Source organism: Xyrauchen texanus, chromosome 37 (assembly GCF_025860055.1).
Source record: "Xyrauchen texanus isolate HMW12.3.18 chromosome 37, RBS_HiC_50CHRs, whole genome shotgun sequence".
In the NCBI taxonomy this organism is placed as follows: domain Eukaryota; kingdom Metazoa; phylum Chordata; class Actinopteri; order Cypriniformes; family Catostomidae; genus Xyrauchen; species Xyrauchen texanus.
The window spans coordinates 16,153,609-16,169,449 of record NC_068312.1 but is presented as its reverse complement, the minus strand read 5'-3'; the positions used below and the strand labels follow the sequence as shown (position 1 = coordinate 16,169,449).

General features: G+C 35.9%; 1 protein-coding gene across 2 annotated transcripts in view; it reads right to left on the bottom strand.

Annotated features, from left to right (window-relative positions):
* Positions 1–15,841, bottom strand: part of LOC127631271 (solute carrier family 23 member 2-like) — a 65,276-nt gene continuing 49,435 nt past the window's right edge. For both annotated transcript variants that reach the window (XM_052109342.1, XM_052109343.1), the window contains 10 exons: positions 10,266–10,354; positions 10,105–10,172; positions 8,778–8,959; positions 8,562–8,682; positions 6,669–6,825; positions 5,661–5,808; positions 5,378–5,483; positions 4,880–5,147; positions 4,674–4,769; positions 1–3,392 (listed from right to left, as the gene is read on the bottom strand). In XM_052109342.1, the coding sequence (XP_051965302.1) occupies positions 3,139–3,392; positions 4,674–4,769; positions 4,880–5,147; positions 5,378–5,483; positions 5,661–5,808; positions 6,669–6,825; positions 8,562–8,682; positions 8,778–8,959; positions 10,105–10,172; positions 10,266–10,354 (1,489 nt within the window). In that variant the 3' untranslated portion in view covers positions 1–3,138. The remainder of the gene's footprint in view (positions 3,393–4,673; positions 4,770–4,879; positions 5,148–5,377; positions 5,484–5,660; positions 5,809–6,668; positions 6,826–8,561; positions 8,683–8,777; positions 8,960–10,104; positions 10,173–10,265; positions 10,355–15,841) is intronic.

Genomic DNA, 15,841 nt, shown 5'->3' with positions numbered 1-15,841 from the left:
AAACATCTTATTAAATATTGTTTTGGAACAAGGAACAAAACAATTTCTGCTGATGCTACTAACAGGAACTGCAGTGCCTGGTCCAAGAATATAATACACTCTTTATTCAATTCAATATAAATGTATAATAGTCTTAATGTATTTCACCTCTTTGTCCATTTGTACTAATTTTAACATGAACAGGAAGCTATGTTAGAAAAATACAATATGAAAATGTTCTAGCTGACAACACTATTCCATCAAAGTACAGATAAAAAAAAGACAATAAAGAGAACTTGTTTTACTCTTAAATAAAAATGTAACAAAATGGTACGCTCTGCAGCATGATTTAAGATTATACGCATAATTTTCTTACGAACATATTTTTGACTGTAAAACACAAAACAATGCATAAGAAAACCAGAATTAAACATTAACGATATTGTACACTTTAGATATTCTTCAGATATGTCCCCCTCAAAATAACTGAAGGGTTTTATATATTTTAACCACACTGCAACCATGTTATTAAGACCAATCACATCCTTTCTACATTGAGTTTCATCCAATCATCTTGTCATATCACAATATTCTCATATCAAAACCATATTAATCATCAATAAAGCATTAAGCACTAATGATTGTGAATTTTAGGCAAAGATAGATTCAACTTTGATGAATAAATGTAAGGAAGCGAGAGGTCTTCATAAGTAGGCCCATTTGAGTCATATTCTGCATTCAATAACATAATATACAATTTGAGGGAAAAATATTTTAGATTAGGAGTCACAGAACGGCAAGCATTAGGTGTGAATGAGGGGGTGACTTTAAAGGTAATCTGTATCTTTCTTAGTTGCATTTATTTTGTATAAAGAATCTGAGACAATCATCACTACACCACACTCAGGAGTGCTCAACGTTGTATTTTAGTGACAAAAAATGCTGCACTCGTAGATTTCTGATTACCTCCGAGCTGTAATGCTTACAGTATTGAATGCATGTCTTGACTTAGTGTGAACTAGCACTCTGTTCTCCAAACACTGTCACTTGTTCTCCTTCACTCTAACAAGGTTCTACATTACTTTTTACTGTTATAATGCACAGAAACACTGCAGAACCTTTGTAAAACCTGAAAATAAGGCTAAAAACAAAACAACATTGAGTTACCAAGTGAAATGGTCCTTGCATAAAACAATTTTCTGTTAGAAACAAATAATAATAATAATAAAAAAAAATCACATAAACATTTCTTGGAATGACGGACTGAGGAACCACCAGGTATGTCTTGGGACTGTGTTACTCCAACAGATCAAATGAAACCTAAGCATTAAGTGTTTCTTTCTTTCAGGTGTCGAGGCAACAAAAGAATTTATACAAAGATAGTAGAAATACTACAAATAAATAAATAAATTAACAAAAGAAACTGTGCACCTGAAGAAGAAACAGTGAGACTCTAACGCGTTTATAACCATCAGGTGGTGCTCTAAGCCAGGTTATCAAAGCACAGATGCCCTTTCATGCCCCCTGATGTCATCAAACAACAGTCTGTTTAAAAAGTGGCTGCGTGACATCAAAGCCACCAATAGCTGACTGAAATCGTAAATGAAATAAATAAAAAAAAATGCTGATAGCGTACTGCACATTTTAATGTTGTTTAGACAGATTTTTTTTATATAAGCCAAAGATAACAAGCCAGTAAACCAAACATGAGAAAATTGTATCGGCAAAAAAGAAAACATAAATAATAAGGAATAGCTTGTGATAATTCCATATAAGTGGATTTGTACAGTTGGAAAGCAGGTCAAAAAATGCCCATCGCCGGCATTCTTTTCCTCTCTGTGCCCAAAACCTGCCACATGTGCAGTGTCTTAGGATTTACATATTAAACCACATTCCTTTGAACAGCAGTGAGGAAAGTGCCACCTTTATCAAATGTAGAACAGATCAGAAACTTGGCGTACTGAACAGGATTCTACAGATGGAAAGATCCAGGTAAAAACGTGTTTCAAACAGACTGCTTGAATGAGATATTCAAGCTATTCTTTCCTTTCCTTTCAGTCTTCCTTCTTTTGCAAACCATACACTTGATTATACATTCATTACTTTTTTGTATCATTGTACTTGCTGCATAGCTATCTGCATCTGGCAGAAATGGCATTTCTTACTGCTGATGAGAAAAATGTAAAACCAGATAATATCCTTTTCTGAACCCCAGTATGAAAATGGCACTTTGCACTTGCTATTCATCAAAACAGCAGCACTAATGGACATAAAGAACTATTGCCATTTACTATATCATGCCTGCCTAAAAAAAACAAAATAACCGCAATTTTGTACGAGTAAATCATTTTCCACACATTTAAGGCATATGGATGTAATTAAGGTACTTGCACATGGACAAGAGTTTGGTTTTTGGAAAGAAGACACTAGAAGTTAAATTAGGAAGGAGCAAAGTAGGTACGACTACATTTTGTGCGTTAATTCTTGCTATAACAAGCAGTGCAGTTCAAACATAAAGCCCACTAACCTTTTATTTCAACATAAACCTTAATCCTCTGGCATTAATAGGGTCTCAGCCAGCGACATGCATTAAACAAGTGTGGGCACGTGTTTGTGTCTATACGTGTAAATGTGGAGGTGTGAGACAATGGTCACTAGGCATTACTAGTAATTGTAAAATCTAGCATATTTAATCTACACTGTGGTCTCTAATGATGCTTTGTGCAAACAGAGCATTGCAGGTCTGCTAAACAAGGAACAATGATGTCTGAAATTCGGTAGATTTTCTGTAATTCGGTAGATTAGTCTCTGTTTTCCTGTCCTCCCACACAAAGACAGATAAACCAGTGCAACCTGCATTGCATCTACTCAGCGTTGTCATGGAGACACCTTGAAACAACCTCTCAAGCTTTTGTGCTGTCAAAGTTTTAGCAACAGCCATATCAACAGCTAGAAACAAACCTTAGAGTTGGCAACTCCATGAGTTGACCAAAAGTTATCCAGAGTTCCAGAGCTTATAAAGGACAGTGGGATGAAAACTGTAGCTGGTTGTTTACTAAAGGACTAAAACAGCAGAGGACTGGGTTTTAACTGACTGGGTAGAAATGAAGCTTTGCGATGACCATTATCTCTCTCACCTAAAATCTACTCAGGCTAAAACTATACCCCACTATCTCCCAGTTCTGGCTTTGCCGGAATGTCGTCTTCACTCTTGTTGCTCTGCTTGTGGCAGCTATGGGTGAGAACACTCCATTGGTAGCCAGTGAAAGTGGGGCTGATGGGGAGGTACTTGAAGATGTGATGGCGGCGCAGGAAGTCCATACCAAACGGAAGGTCGTAAGATTCCATTCTGTCCCGTTTAGATGAGCTGCTTCCACGATTCATTTTTTGGATTCCCCTTTCCTCCGGAGAGCCTTAAATCAGGGAGAGACAGTGTTAGGAAGAAGAAACTTTACAAGCAGGGTTCCCACCCGTTTTGACCAATCAATTTCCATAACGTTTTCATTTGTAATAATCAGATAAGGATTATTTATGAACCAGTTTGACCGTTCATTGAAAAGAACCAATTAAAAGAATGACTTGTTCACAAACTTAACATCACTGTTAGAGCTATAATAGTTTGTAAGCAAGTTTTACTCTACAAAACTTTAAGGACAATATCTGGCCCACTAAAAAAGTATTCCATATTTCACTTTCTTTTTTTATTTTACTAATTTGCATGACTTTTCCAGGCCTGGAAAACACAATTTAAAAATTCCCTGATAGTTACAGGTTTTCCATAACCATGGGAACCCTTAATCAGTAAAACAATCCAAATAATAAGTCGTCATATTTATTTGTATAGTGCTTTTCACAACACATTGTTTCAAAGGAGCTTTACAGAAGATTATGCTGCAACAGAAAATTGTTTAATTAAGTATACACATTTTTTATGCGTTTTTGTCTAATCGCTGTTCAATCGATTTTTATCATTTAAAATATGACAACACTAGAATTGGAGAATTTTTGAATCTTCAAGAATGTTTGAAACTTTTTGAATCTTTTTAAAATTTCAAGATCGATGCATAAAAATGGCCAGGAATAGTAATCGATGCATTGAGAAAACGTGTGAATCATTACACCCCTACTAGGTACTATAAATCTTAATTTTAGCACAAGCTTAATCATCTGATAAGTCATTTGCATTTTCTTAATGTTTTCATATTGCATCTTAGGGCTCTACATCTGCTCAGGACACTACCACGTGATGAACTTTGGGTATAAAATAAAAACATTATCCAAGAGCGCCTCCATGCCTAAAACAGTGTAGTAATACAGGTATTTTTCCGACAGGAGATACAGTATATCAATCTGCATAGGATTAGAAATAAATGGTGTTGTTTTTACCAGGCAAGGTAAGAACGTTGTAATGCTTACCACGCCAGAATGCTCAGTCTGTAAAAACTTCTACAAAATTACTGATATGACCGATTCGCTGGATTGAAATCACAAAAAAGCTCTGATAATAATTATATTACCTTAAGTCCACATATACAACTACTCCCATTTGAGTAGAGCTTTTACAATACCTTTACAATAGAAAATAATATGACCAACAAGATATTAGAGAGCAAATTCAAATGTAAACACCATCTTTCTCTCCTGATCATTCAGAAGAAACTGTTTCATGAACGTATTGTGAAATTTACACCTACCAGGAATAGTATTATCCAACACAAATGCCACAGAACCTCCAACAAACATGGCAGTTGTTAGGAGAACGTTCAGCACCTGATCTATCTGTATTATACCTAGAGTAAAAGAAAAGGACAATGTTCCTCATTGGTTCCTTAAGACTAAAGTCATGCAAACATCATATATTTAATCTGTGGTGAATAAGTGTATGTATTTATGTATCTACCGGTGACAAGGGGATTCTCTTTGAGATAGCTGGGCAGGACCAGGCCAAAAAAGATGGAGAAGCCAAGGACAAACAGGTTGCGAGAAGAGTTGAGGTCCACAAATTGCAGGTTGGAAAGGCCCACGGCAGTGATCATGCCAAACAACGTGCAGAATAGCGCTCCCAGAACTGGGTCAGGCAATGATGCGAAAAGAGCGCTGAATTTACCCACCATTCCCAGTAACAGCATCAGAGCAGCACCATACTGAATGACCCGCCTGCTGCCTACCTGCCCAATAGAAACATAGAGAGAGGAGAAACCAACCAATTATCGGAAAGTAATCAATCAATGTAATTTAGTCAATGTTAATGTTTTGATCCTGTTCATGTTCTAGTATTATAATTTGATGAAGATGATTCACCAACAACAAATGATTGCTTTGTTGTTAAGTGAGTGGAAAGACGGCACAAAACAAAGGCGAGTGTGAACAACAGAGATTGGACAGGAAAGGACCGTACTTTTGTGATGCCCAGTACACCGATGTTTGGGCTGGATGATGTGGAGCCATTCCCTGTCCCAAAGACACCATCAAGAACACAGGAAAGACCCTCCATAAAGATCCCTCTGAGAAAGAGCGATAACCAGGGATTCCGTTTTTGAATTGTATTAGGACAATCAAACATGACATGCGTCTTATCAGTTTGATTTCCGGTGCAATTGTGTCCTTGTGCAGCATGCATTATTTATATCACTTTATATTTCTATTACATAATCAGTGTACTGTGTGTGTGTGTTGTTTACCTGTTAATGGCATGTATAGGTGGTGGAGGGGCACAGGAGAGACGGGCACAGGCGTAGTAATCTCCAATGGACTCTATGATACTGGCAACCACAGCACTGAGCATGCCAATCACCCCAGCTGCCGTCACTGTGGGCAGCCCCCATTGGACTATGACACACAACCATTCGCACAAAACGTTGTTTGGTAATCTCATCAAGTTTAGCACACAGAATACATACTTTTCACATAAAGGTTTACTAATACCTCAAAATACCTTAGATTCACAACACAATTTGTCTGTTTCTTATCTGTTTACTTATTAGGAATATTTCAATACAAGCTTACAAGCATACTATAACAAGCATTAGAATGCTGAACACATACAGTGGCTAAAGCCCTTCTGAACACTTTAGCCACTCTTAAAAATGTCTGAATGTCATCGCATTAAACACAATATATCAAATCAAGTGGCATCTGAAACAAATGATGCTAGACTTATTCTTAGTGAAATATGTCGATAATCACTGGGGTATAGATAACCAGAATGAATCCAAATCATTTTTGTTCTAACTTTGAGCTGTATAGATATTGTTTTACACTTCATACAGACTTCTTATTTTGTGTATACTGTATATTATTAGGTTTATATTGTATCTTGTGTTGTGTAACAAGATGTGTAAACTGTGTTATGTGTAAATCAGAAGTTTGTTGTAATTGTCATACTGCTATGTTGCTTGGAACCGCACCCAAGACTTTCACCCACTGTTGCACTTGTGTATATGTTTGAGTGACAATAAAGGGATTTGATTTGATTTAAAAATTCAAAACTTAACAAACTTGCTTTGGTAAACTGTTTTGCTTGAAAAGTTTGTTTGTACTATATTTATCTGAAATAAATGCCACTTGGTTTGATATTTTGTTATATAAAGCAAAGAAATTCATATATAGTTAAATGTGGCTTAAGTGTCCAAATATTTTTTGGGGCCGCTGTATAATAGACTATAAGAGACACATGCTAACACACTCACAGGGGTAAGGTATCTTGAACCAGGGGGCGGCTGCCAAGATGCCCTGTCGTGCATCTGTACGGGCATAGAACCCGTACTTGTCTTTCTCGGGAGGAAACACGTCGGTCACTGTAAAGATGAAACACAGAACCCAGGACACCAAGATCGCCATGATGATCTAACGAGATCAAGAGTGAGAGAGAGAGAGAGTGAAAGAGAGAGAGTGAGTTTTTCTTACTTGTGTCAATTGTTATTACTTCTTAATATAACTTAAAATACTTCATTTTCCTTTTTAAATGTGTTAATTGCTACTTGTTTAATTTGTTACATTATTTCATTTTATTTCATTTTGCTACTATGTACTAACATTTAAATACATACAATAAAATGTATTTATTGTATACCTATATATTGTTCTGCAAAATTCTGACAAGATTCAAATTAGCTGCTTCTGAGGTTGAGGTATGGGTATGTTTAGGACTAGGGGTTAGGGCAGAATTCCGGGTTCAATAAAAGTTAAGCTCTAGCTACAGCATTTGTAGCATAATATTGATTACCACAAAACATTTTTAGATTTGTCCCTCCATTAAAAACATTTTTATAAACGGAGGATACAGTGAGGTACTTACAATGGAAGTGAACGGGGGCCAATTCGTAAACGTTAAAATACTGTTTCAAAAGTTTAGCCACAAAACACAAACAATATGCATGTTACAATTAATTTAGTGTGATAAAATCTAATAAACTTTAAGCCAATTTTACAGCTTCATTGCCATGACAATGTAATATCAACAAACCCTTAATCCCTAAAATGACTGTAAAAATGACAAAACTTTACAGCTCAAATAATACATGTAATACTTCACATTTCTGCCTTTAAACCCTCCAAAAATTAAACCCATTGACTTCCATTGTAAGTGCTTCACTGTAACCTTTCTTTTTATAAAAGAAAATGAGGGACGAGTCAAAATAAAACTAATGTGGTAATCAATATTATGCCACAAATGCTGTCGATTGAGCTGAACTTGTATTGAACCCGGAATATTCCTTTGACTGTGTTACTACAGATGCAATTATATGCAGGTACTTTAAATGTAAGTACAATGTACCATCTGCTTATGTACATATTAGTTAAAGACACAATATAAAGGGGGTCCATATTACTTGTTCCTTTGCACTATCATCATTTTACTTTATTTTCCATTGCACAACATTTCATTTTATGCAACTATGCTGCAAACGCTTCGGCATGCTAATAATCCACTCTAAAATTATAACACAGAGATAAATCCCACTAACTACTTTAAGGTTCAGTTAATCTTTCCATGCAAAATACTGATAAGAATCCCAGACTGCTTGAACACAAATCAAGACATGCTATCTAAACTCCTTCACTAGCCTTCACACTAGCAGACAGCACTGTATGCTAAAACTCCCTGCCAATTAATTGTCAAGGATCAATCTGTATATTTTGGCTGCCTCTGTCTGCTTCTCACACTCATTTTCATTGCCATCTCATTAGTGCTTCCGTTTAAAAACCCTGGCCAAAAAGCCCTCGTCACTGAAACAGCATGTTCATTATGGCTGTCATCGGAGCTAATGGTGGATTATGGGAGGCCCAAGGTACCAGTGCCAAATCTCTGAGAGTAACACCACATGCTACTGGGAGCTGGAGACACCAGGCTGCTAATCGTCATCCCTTTTATGGCTTAATAACGCAACAGCTCATAAAAAAAAAATAATAATAATTAGTAAGTTTACTTAGAATGCAGTGTTATGTGGGATCATATTGTCAATTTTCCACAAGCAACAATCTCTTCTACTCCTTCACCTCTTCCAAATCATCCTCTCTCAATCTACAGCAGAATAATATGAACAGATGTGTTTGTCTTGCATTGTTGTCTCGACACTCACAGGAAACATCTTGAACAGCTGCAGGCGGTAAGAAGTCCAGCCCTTCTTGGATTTGTAGATGGGGAGCGGCAACTGGATGTTACGCGCATACTGAGAGAACAGCAGCACCAGGAATATGGTTCTGTTTTAGAAGAGAGGAGAGTTTGCATGCTGACTCGGTAGAGCGAGAGATCTCTGCTACATAAGCAGGCAAATGTGTTCGCAAGCCATACTCACAGCATGGCAATGCCCCAGTGTTTGCCCGCCCTCTCTCCAGCAGCCCGGAAGCCTGAGAGGCCAATCAGAGTGACAGTTGGGGTGATGGTGAGCGGTCCAATGTACTTTAACAAGATACCTGGCAAACCTAAAGCCCCTATGACAACCTCTATCATAGAGGAGACTATGATAGCACCCTGGATCTACAGAGAGAGAAAAACAGAGAGAACAATTCATTTTTTATTTCTTTTGTACTTTGTATTGTTTAAGACCTTTTTATACTTCTTTGTCATTTATACTATTCCCCCCCTTATCTCATGGATGTTGCATTTGAAGTTATTTGTCTTGCCAATAAAGCACATTAAAATTGAAAACTAAAACAGTTTTTTCATGCATATGGGGGATAAAAGAGAGAAGAGAGAGGGATCTACTTAAAAAACGTTAAAGGTTAAAAGAGATTAAGTTCGAATAGTGTCATTGACAGAGGCCTCCAGACAGTTTCATGCTCCTTGTAATCTAATTCAGCTCAATTTGCTTTGTCTTCACGCCTGCTATGGTTTCTACTGGGATCAAAAATCAATATTAAATCTATTTACACAAATAGCTTTTAAAAGATAAATAGCCAAAACACACACATTATCTAATGAGTCATGATGTATGTTTAGTCAAAGCTTCATATCTTATAAAGCAATATGTACATTGTGGCCGATTTGGACACCTGTGTATGATAGCCATTGCATTATATAACAAAATAGCAAACCAAGTGGCATTTATTTTTATATATTTTGATAGAAAGTATAAGAATAATAATTTACATTAGTTTTTCCAAGTTTTTTTTAGGTTTTAATTATTTATTATAATTTAATAGTAATTCATTATTAATTAATAGTTTATTCATTATTTGTAATAATTATTATAATATATAATTTTTGTATAATTTTCAAAACATTATTGTTTGAAAATGTATTTGAATATATTACAATTTAGTGTCCATATTTATTGTGATGAACTTTACCTGTGATAACTCACACAAGTACATTTGTGAACTTGAGGGTATCTGACTTGTCTCAGAAAAGTGAAATCAGTTCTGAAAAATGCCTCAGATCATTTGTTTGCTAAAAGTTTCAGCAGGAATTTAAGCAAAAATGTCTGTGTTTTGTGCAAAGTCTTTGTTGAGGGAATTGCCACTTCTACACTTTTGGTCTAACCACTTCACACTATAAATATTCCACCTGCATTTTCAGTTCCTGTCGTTTTTAAATACATTGGTTTCTTTTCCATTCTCTCATCACCCCTCTGTCTGTGAATACACACCCTCTTACACATTGTCAACACTCTTTGAACACACCTCTCTTATCCTGGGGTACCAGATGTCTTCTGTGTGGGGCAGCTCTGTGCCATTTAATACAAGAAAAGCTGCAGAAAGTGTACAGAATGACAGTTACAATTCTGTTTTAGTAGTGACTGAGAGCATACAGGAATGTTTGAGTGTGTGTGTACGACATGTACCTGTTGTGTTACACTTCCATTTATCAAGAGAAAGAATGGCTCTTGCTGGTGCGAGAAACGCAAAAGCACTTGCCTGAAATAACGGAAGCCTGGAGGTAAAACACATGCAAACACATTATTTGGTCACATTAGAACAGCTAGTACCAACATGAACATCTAAATCATTCTCATTCCTTGAAAGCATCTATGTGTGGCTAATGAAACAAACACATAATTATCACCACCTTCCTGTGACCTGAGCTCTTAACCATTCAAAGTACATCAGTCTTTCACACCCTTCAATTCCCTTAAAAAAGAACACAAAACCACACTGAGGCAGAATTGTCTGATTCACAAGCTTGTTGTTTCTTTGAAATGGTTCTTTTTAATGCTTAGTTTAAAAGCATTTGAAAATGATGTGACTGCAAGTACAGCATATTACAAAAATATTGACACCTATATATATATATATATATATATATATATATATATATATATATATTAACAGAAAACAGGTATACACAGCGGGAAAAATACATACTTAATTCAAATAAATTTATAACACAATGTTTATAATTGTGTATTTAAATATTTCTTGATTAAATATATATTTATTTCAATAAATAATAATAAATATAAAAAGACTGAATAAAAACGCATAAATAACAACATTTATAAACATTTCTATAAATGTTTTTATCAAATACACATTTATTTTAATCAATAATAGTAAATATGGATACAAGTTTATTTACATATACATTTTTTTAACAGCAAAATATTTATTTGAGGACATTTTTTTATGTGTGCAAGTGCTGTTATGTTTTGACATCAAAAGCAGAGAATAACCCAGATTTTTTGTGTTGTATGGTTTCATGAATAAGCAGATTTAGTTGTTTTCAGCATATTGCCTTGCATGTAAACGTCCTCATGGGGCTGTAGTACATTGCTCTGACCACTAGATGTCTTCACAAACACTAAAGCCCAAAGACTCTACATCTGAGTTGACACCATGAATTCAAAATGGACAATTCTTATTTTCTTAATGGATGTTGCTGTTTTTATTACAAATTATTTATCTGTGCACATTACTTAAAAGAAATGGTATGCCTTCTTAATTGTCAGTCAAAAATACCCATCCCCAAACTACCCTGGTTGTGGGCCCATTGGCTTGAATTTTTTTTATTTCTACAATTCACCTTTGTGTTGCGAGGACAACTGGCTGGATCTTGTGTTTGTGCAGCCGGAGATTTCTTGAGATGTATAGTTCAAATAAGTGTTCTTTATTCATTATGTTTGGTGTATTGTGATTTAACACTTTTTTACTTGCTTGTTTCTCATTTATCTATACTGGCACTACGGCTCCCGCCTCATCATACGCAAAGACAGTGATGTGCTGTGTGTGTTTGAGGGCTGGTTATTTAGTAATGTTGACAGTAAGATCATCATTCGGTTCTCAAAACTTTGAAAAAGCTGGCCGGTATTGTGTGTGTGTCAAGCTATATACCGAAGCCTATGGGTTATTTAAAAAAATGTGACAAGCCATTCAGCATGTCTCACCCCATTTCCTGTTTCAGTAGAAAATACATAGAAACTGCAAATCGAACAGCACTCGTCAAGGCACTTTAAGGTTTTTAAGGTCTATTCAAGTCTCTCTGCTTGAATAGACTGCTGTTAAAGGAATGGTCCACTCAAAAATGAAAATTCTCTCATTATTTACTCACCCTCATGCCATCCCAGATGCATTTGACTTTCTGATTTTTAGAAGAATATCTCTGTTGGTCTTCACAATGCAATTGAATGGTAATGGTAAAAATGGAAATAAAGGCAGCATAAAAATTATCCATAAGACTCCAGTGGTTAATACATGTCTTGTATTTAAAACTTATAGTAGAAAAGGACATAAATCTTGATCTGTTTCTCACCCACACCAATCATACCACAGCAGAAGACATGGATTTATGAATTACTTTTATGCTGCCTTTATGTGCTGAGTTCTGGTCACCATTCACTTGCATTGTATGGACCTACAGAGCTGAAATATTTTTCTAAAAATCTTAATTTGTGTTCTGCTGAAGGAAAAAAGTCACTCATCTGGGATGGCATGAGGGTGAGTAAATCATGAGAGAATTGTCATTTTTGGGTGAACTATCCCTTTAAATCTATTTTTGCAATTTAGTATGAAGTGTTTTTAAGCAAAGGAATTAGAGGAGTAGAGGGTCATTATGGCATGACTATTACAATAAAGACTGTAACTTCAAAGGAACAGAGTTTTACAAAAATAAATATTAGCACACCTGACATTATGGGTAATCTGAGACAAACCTCATGATCAATCAGATTTGGCATACGTCATGTAATCACTTTTATGTTTTCCACAGGTGATTAAACACGTACACGCATGTTCTTCCACTGTAATCTTCTCCTCATTTCCTCTATCTTTGGGTCACTTGCTCATGTTTCCCCGGAGACAGCATGTTCCAGATGCAAGTGACGTCAGAGGTGGAGGGATCATATATATCATAAGAACCGATGGGTGTCTGTGTTCTTTTGTGGTCACTCTACCCTCTGTATCACAGGACAAGACACAAAGCAGCCCAAGGCTAAATGCCTAAATGAGATGAATCGCATGAGAGGGAGAGTTTTATCCATAATAGAAGTGACTGACAGACCTATTCCTTCCCACCCAACACAAGCTGTGCCACAAGAAAACTGTCTGTTCCAGATATTGTATATAGAGGTCTGGTGGCATTGTCTCCTTGTATTTTCTCATTGTGGTTTTATGCTTTGACACCTTGTAAAACTGTATTGCAACATCAAATTAAACTAATCTGCACTAGGGTTGCAGCGGTATACCGGTTTCACGGTATACCATGATTTGAAAATGTACATTTTCTTATCTACGGTATTGAGAAAAAATGCAACCGGACTGAGAATCTCACATGCGCGTGCGCATCTCCTTTCCTCCTTGTCTGCCTGTCATACTCGTCAACTTGCGTCACACACACAAATTTGCAGCAGAGAACATGCCTGAGAGAAGCAAGGTGAGAGGGTCTGACATGAGTGTGTGTGTGAGTTAAAGCAGTGTTTCTTAACTGGTCTATTCGGACAGCAGGGAAAGAACAATGCCATGGTTCTCCCATTGAAGATATTTCGGCGGCCGCACAAGTGATCGACTATGTAGGACTGCCGAGGCAGATTTAATGCTAATCTCGCAAACAGCTAAAACTTGTCATCTGCACTTTCGCGAGTGTAACAAGCTCACGCTAATGATCTGCTCTTCTCACTGGCACGTGCGTTCAACAACTGGGCTTCCCTCGATATTGCAAAGTGCAGACATCAAAACTGATGCGACCAATTTCAATTCTAGCCAGACTTTTCTAGTTTAAAGTGTTACAGAGATTGTCAATTCGAACCTCTCAACAGTAGCAGCCCTGACATGCCAAACAGCACTGAGGAAAGTATGTATAAATATTTAATATTAGGTAGCAAACGGGATAATAATGGGCTCTTATAAGTAAATATGCTCTTCAATTATTAAAAGGGGGAGAGACAACTGTAGATTATGACATCAACAACAAAAATAATGTCACTTGATGCATGTCCTTGTACTGGAAAACCATGAACAAAACTATGCAACATAAAAGGAAATGCAACCCAGAATACATTAAATACAGGTTATGTTTAATCTATGGCAGGTCGACACTTGATTTCCAATGTAAAATCTGTCCTGAAGCAAAACCAGGTACAGACAGGAGCAGTATATGTTAACTGTAATAACCATAGGACATTACTTTAAAAGCTCACACAGCTGATGTTATTTTTCATTTAGTAGTTCAATTAACATGTAAACTAACATGCTTTAGTTATATAACATGTAATAGTTACATAATTTTTTTTTATCATGTTTATAATTCTGTTTATTATTATAATTCTGTTAGCTTTCTTATTTTTTCTATTTATTTTATTTTCAAAAGGGAGACTTTTTACACATACTTCAATAAAATAAATGGTTTCAAGTTTCAATTATAATAAAGTGTTTGCTCAAAAATAAACAGATAAATAAAATAACCCTTCTGTTTTCACTGATAATAGTAATTGTGTAATACCGTATACCATGATACCGTGAAACCATGATATTTTCTGAGATTATCATACCGTGAAAATCTCATACTGTTGCAACCCTAATCTGCACTGACATATCAGCAAAACATCAATGGACATCATAATTCCCCCAACACAGAACTGGAGCTGCCTTAACTGCAGTGTTGCAAGAGCTGAAGGCCAACATTTTAGAGTGATTAAGGAACCTGCATGTGACGAAAACACAAAGTCTCACAAAAGATCCTAGCACAAACTGAGCTGACCTATTTTCTCCAGACGTCAAGGAACAGAATCAACTGTGTTTAACTTTTTTTTTTCCAGCGAAAGCAGCTCTTGCTTGCTCTAAAGCAACTTTGAAATCCCCATATCATTTTCTCTTCCAGTTTTTCACTATATTTTCCATTTCATAAAAAAATTATGTCAACCTTGTATGTGTAAAGTGCATTGAGTGTCATTGAGACAAAGAGAGCTGTTCAGAGAAATCTCAAGGCTGATTGTCCATATCTAAAACAAAGCGACCTTCAAAATGGGAATCGGTCGAGAATGTGGCTAAAAGCACATAAAAAACAAGCACTTATGTCTTGTGGCTGCACCTGTGCAGTGTAAAACCAAAATAACTCCAGTCCAGACAGTAGAAATTTCTTTAAAACATTTTTTTGACACAAAGTATTTCAATCAGCCAAAAAAACTTTTGGGTTACTTTCACTTTAGAGAGAGAGAGCGAGAGAGAGAGAGAAAGTGTGTGTGACAGAGAGAGAGTAAGAGGAGAAAGACAAGGGAAGGGGAATATACCGTGCACTAGAAGAAAAAGCACAAGAGTAAATAGTTGAGAAAGTGAGAATAAGTGACTAAAAGAATCAAACAGCAATGTGGCAAAAAGAGGAAGAGAGAATACTGTAGATGGAAAATGGGGAAAAGATAAAAGTTAATATAATAAAATTATATTAGAGACTGAATCAGGCATAATTAAGGTATGCTAGTACGACCAAAATCTTATAACATGGTGAGAGTTATTTTATATCACGTTAATGGTTTATACTGTATTACAATATATATTTTTGTTTCTGAAATTTCAGCCTCATTTCTTTTTTTACTAACAGTATTCCCATACCTTTTGATCAATGAATTTCCATGACTTTTCCAGTCATATGTATGCTCACTATAGAAATGACTATTTATTTTAAAAGATTTTTTTAAATTCCCATCAATTTTAAAAGAATATTCAGGCCTAGAAATCACCATTTTAAATTCCTTGATTAATCTAAACAACTTAAAACAACTTACATTTACACCATGTCTACATCAGATGCACATGATATGTCAAAACTAAACTGCCATTGGATAGTATATACATCACACCACCTAGTCCTTGGCATAATAGTAAGATGTATCACCATATGGTCACACCGACCTCCTTGTAGTACATGCATGGACAAAAAAAGGAAAAACAAGCCGAACTCTTGCTGGCACTAATACATTTAACAACCTCCTTT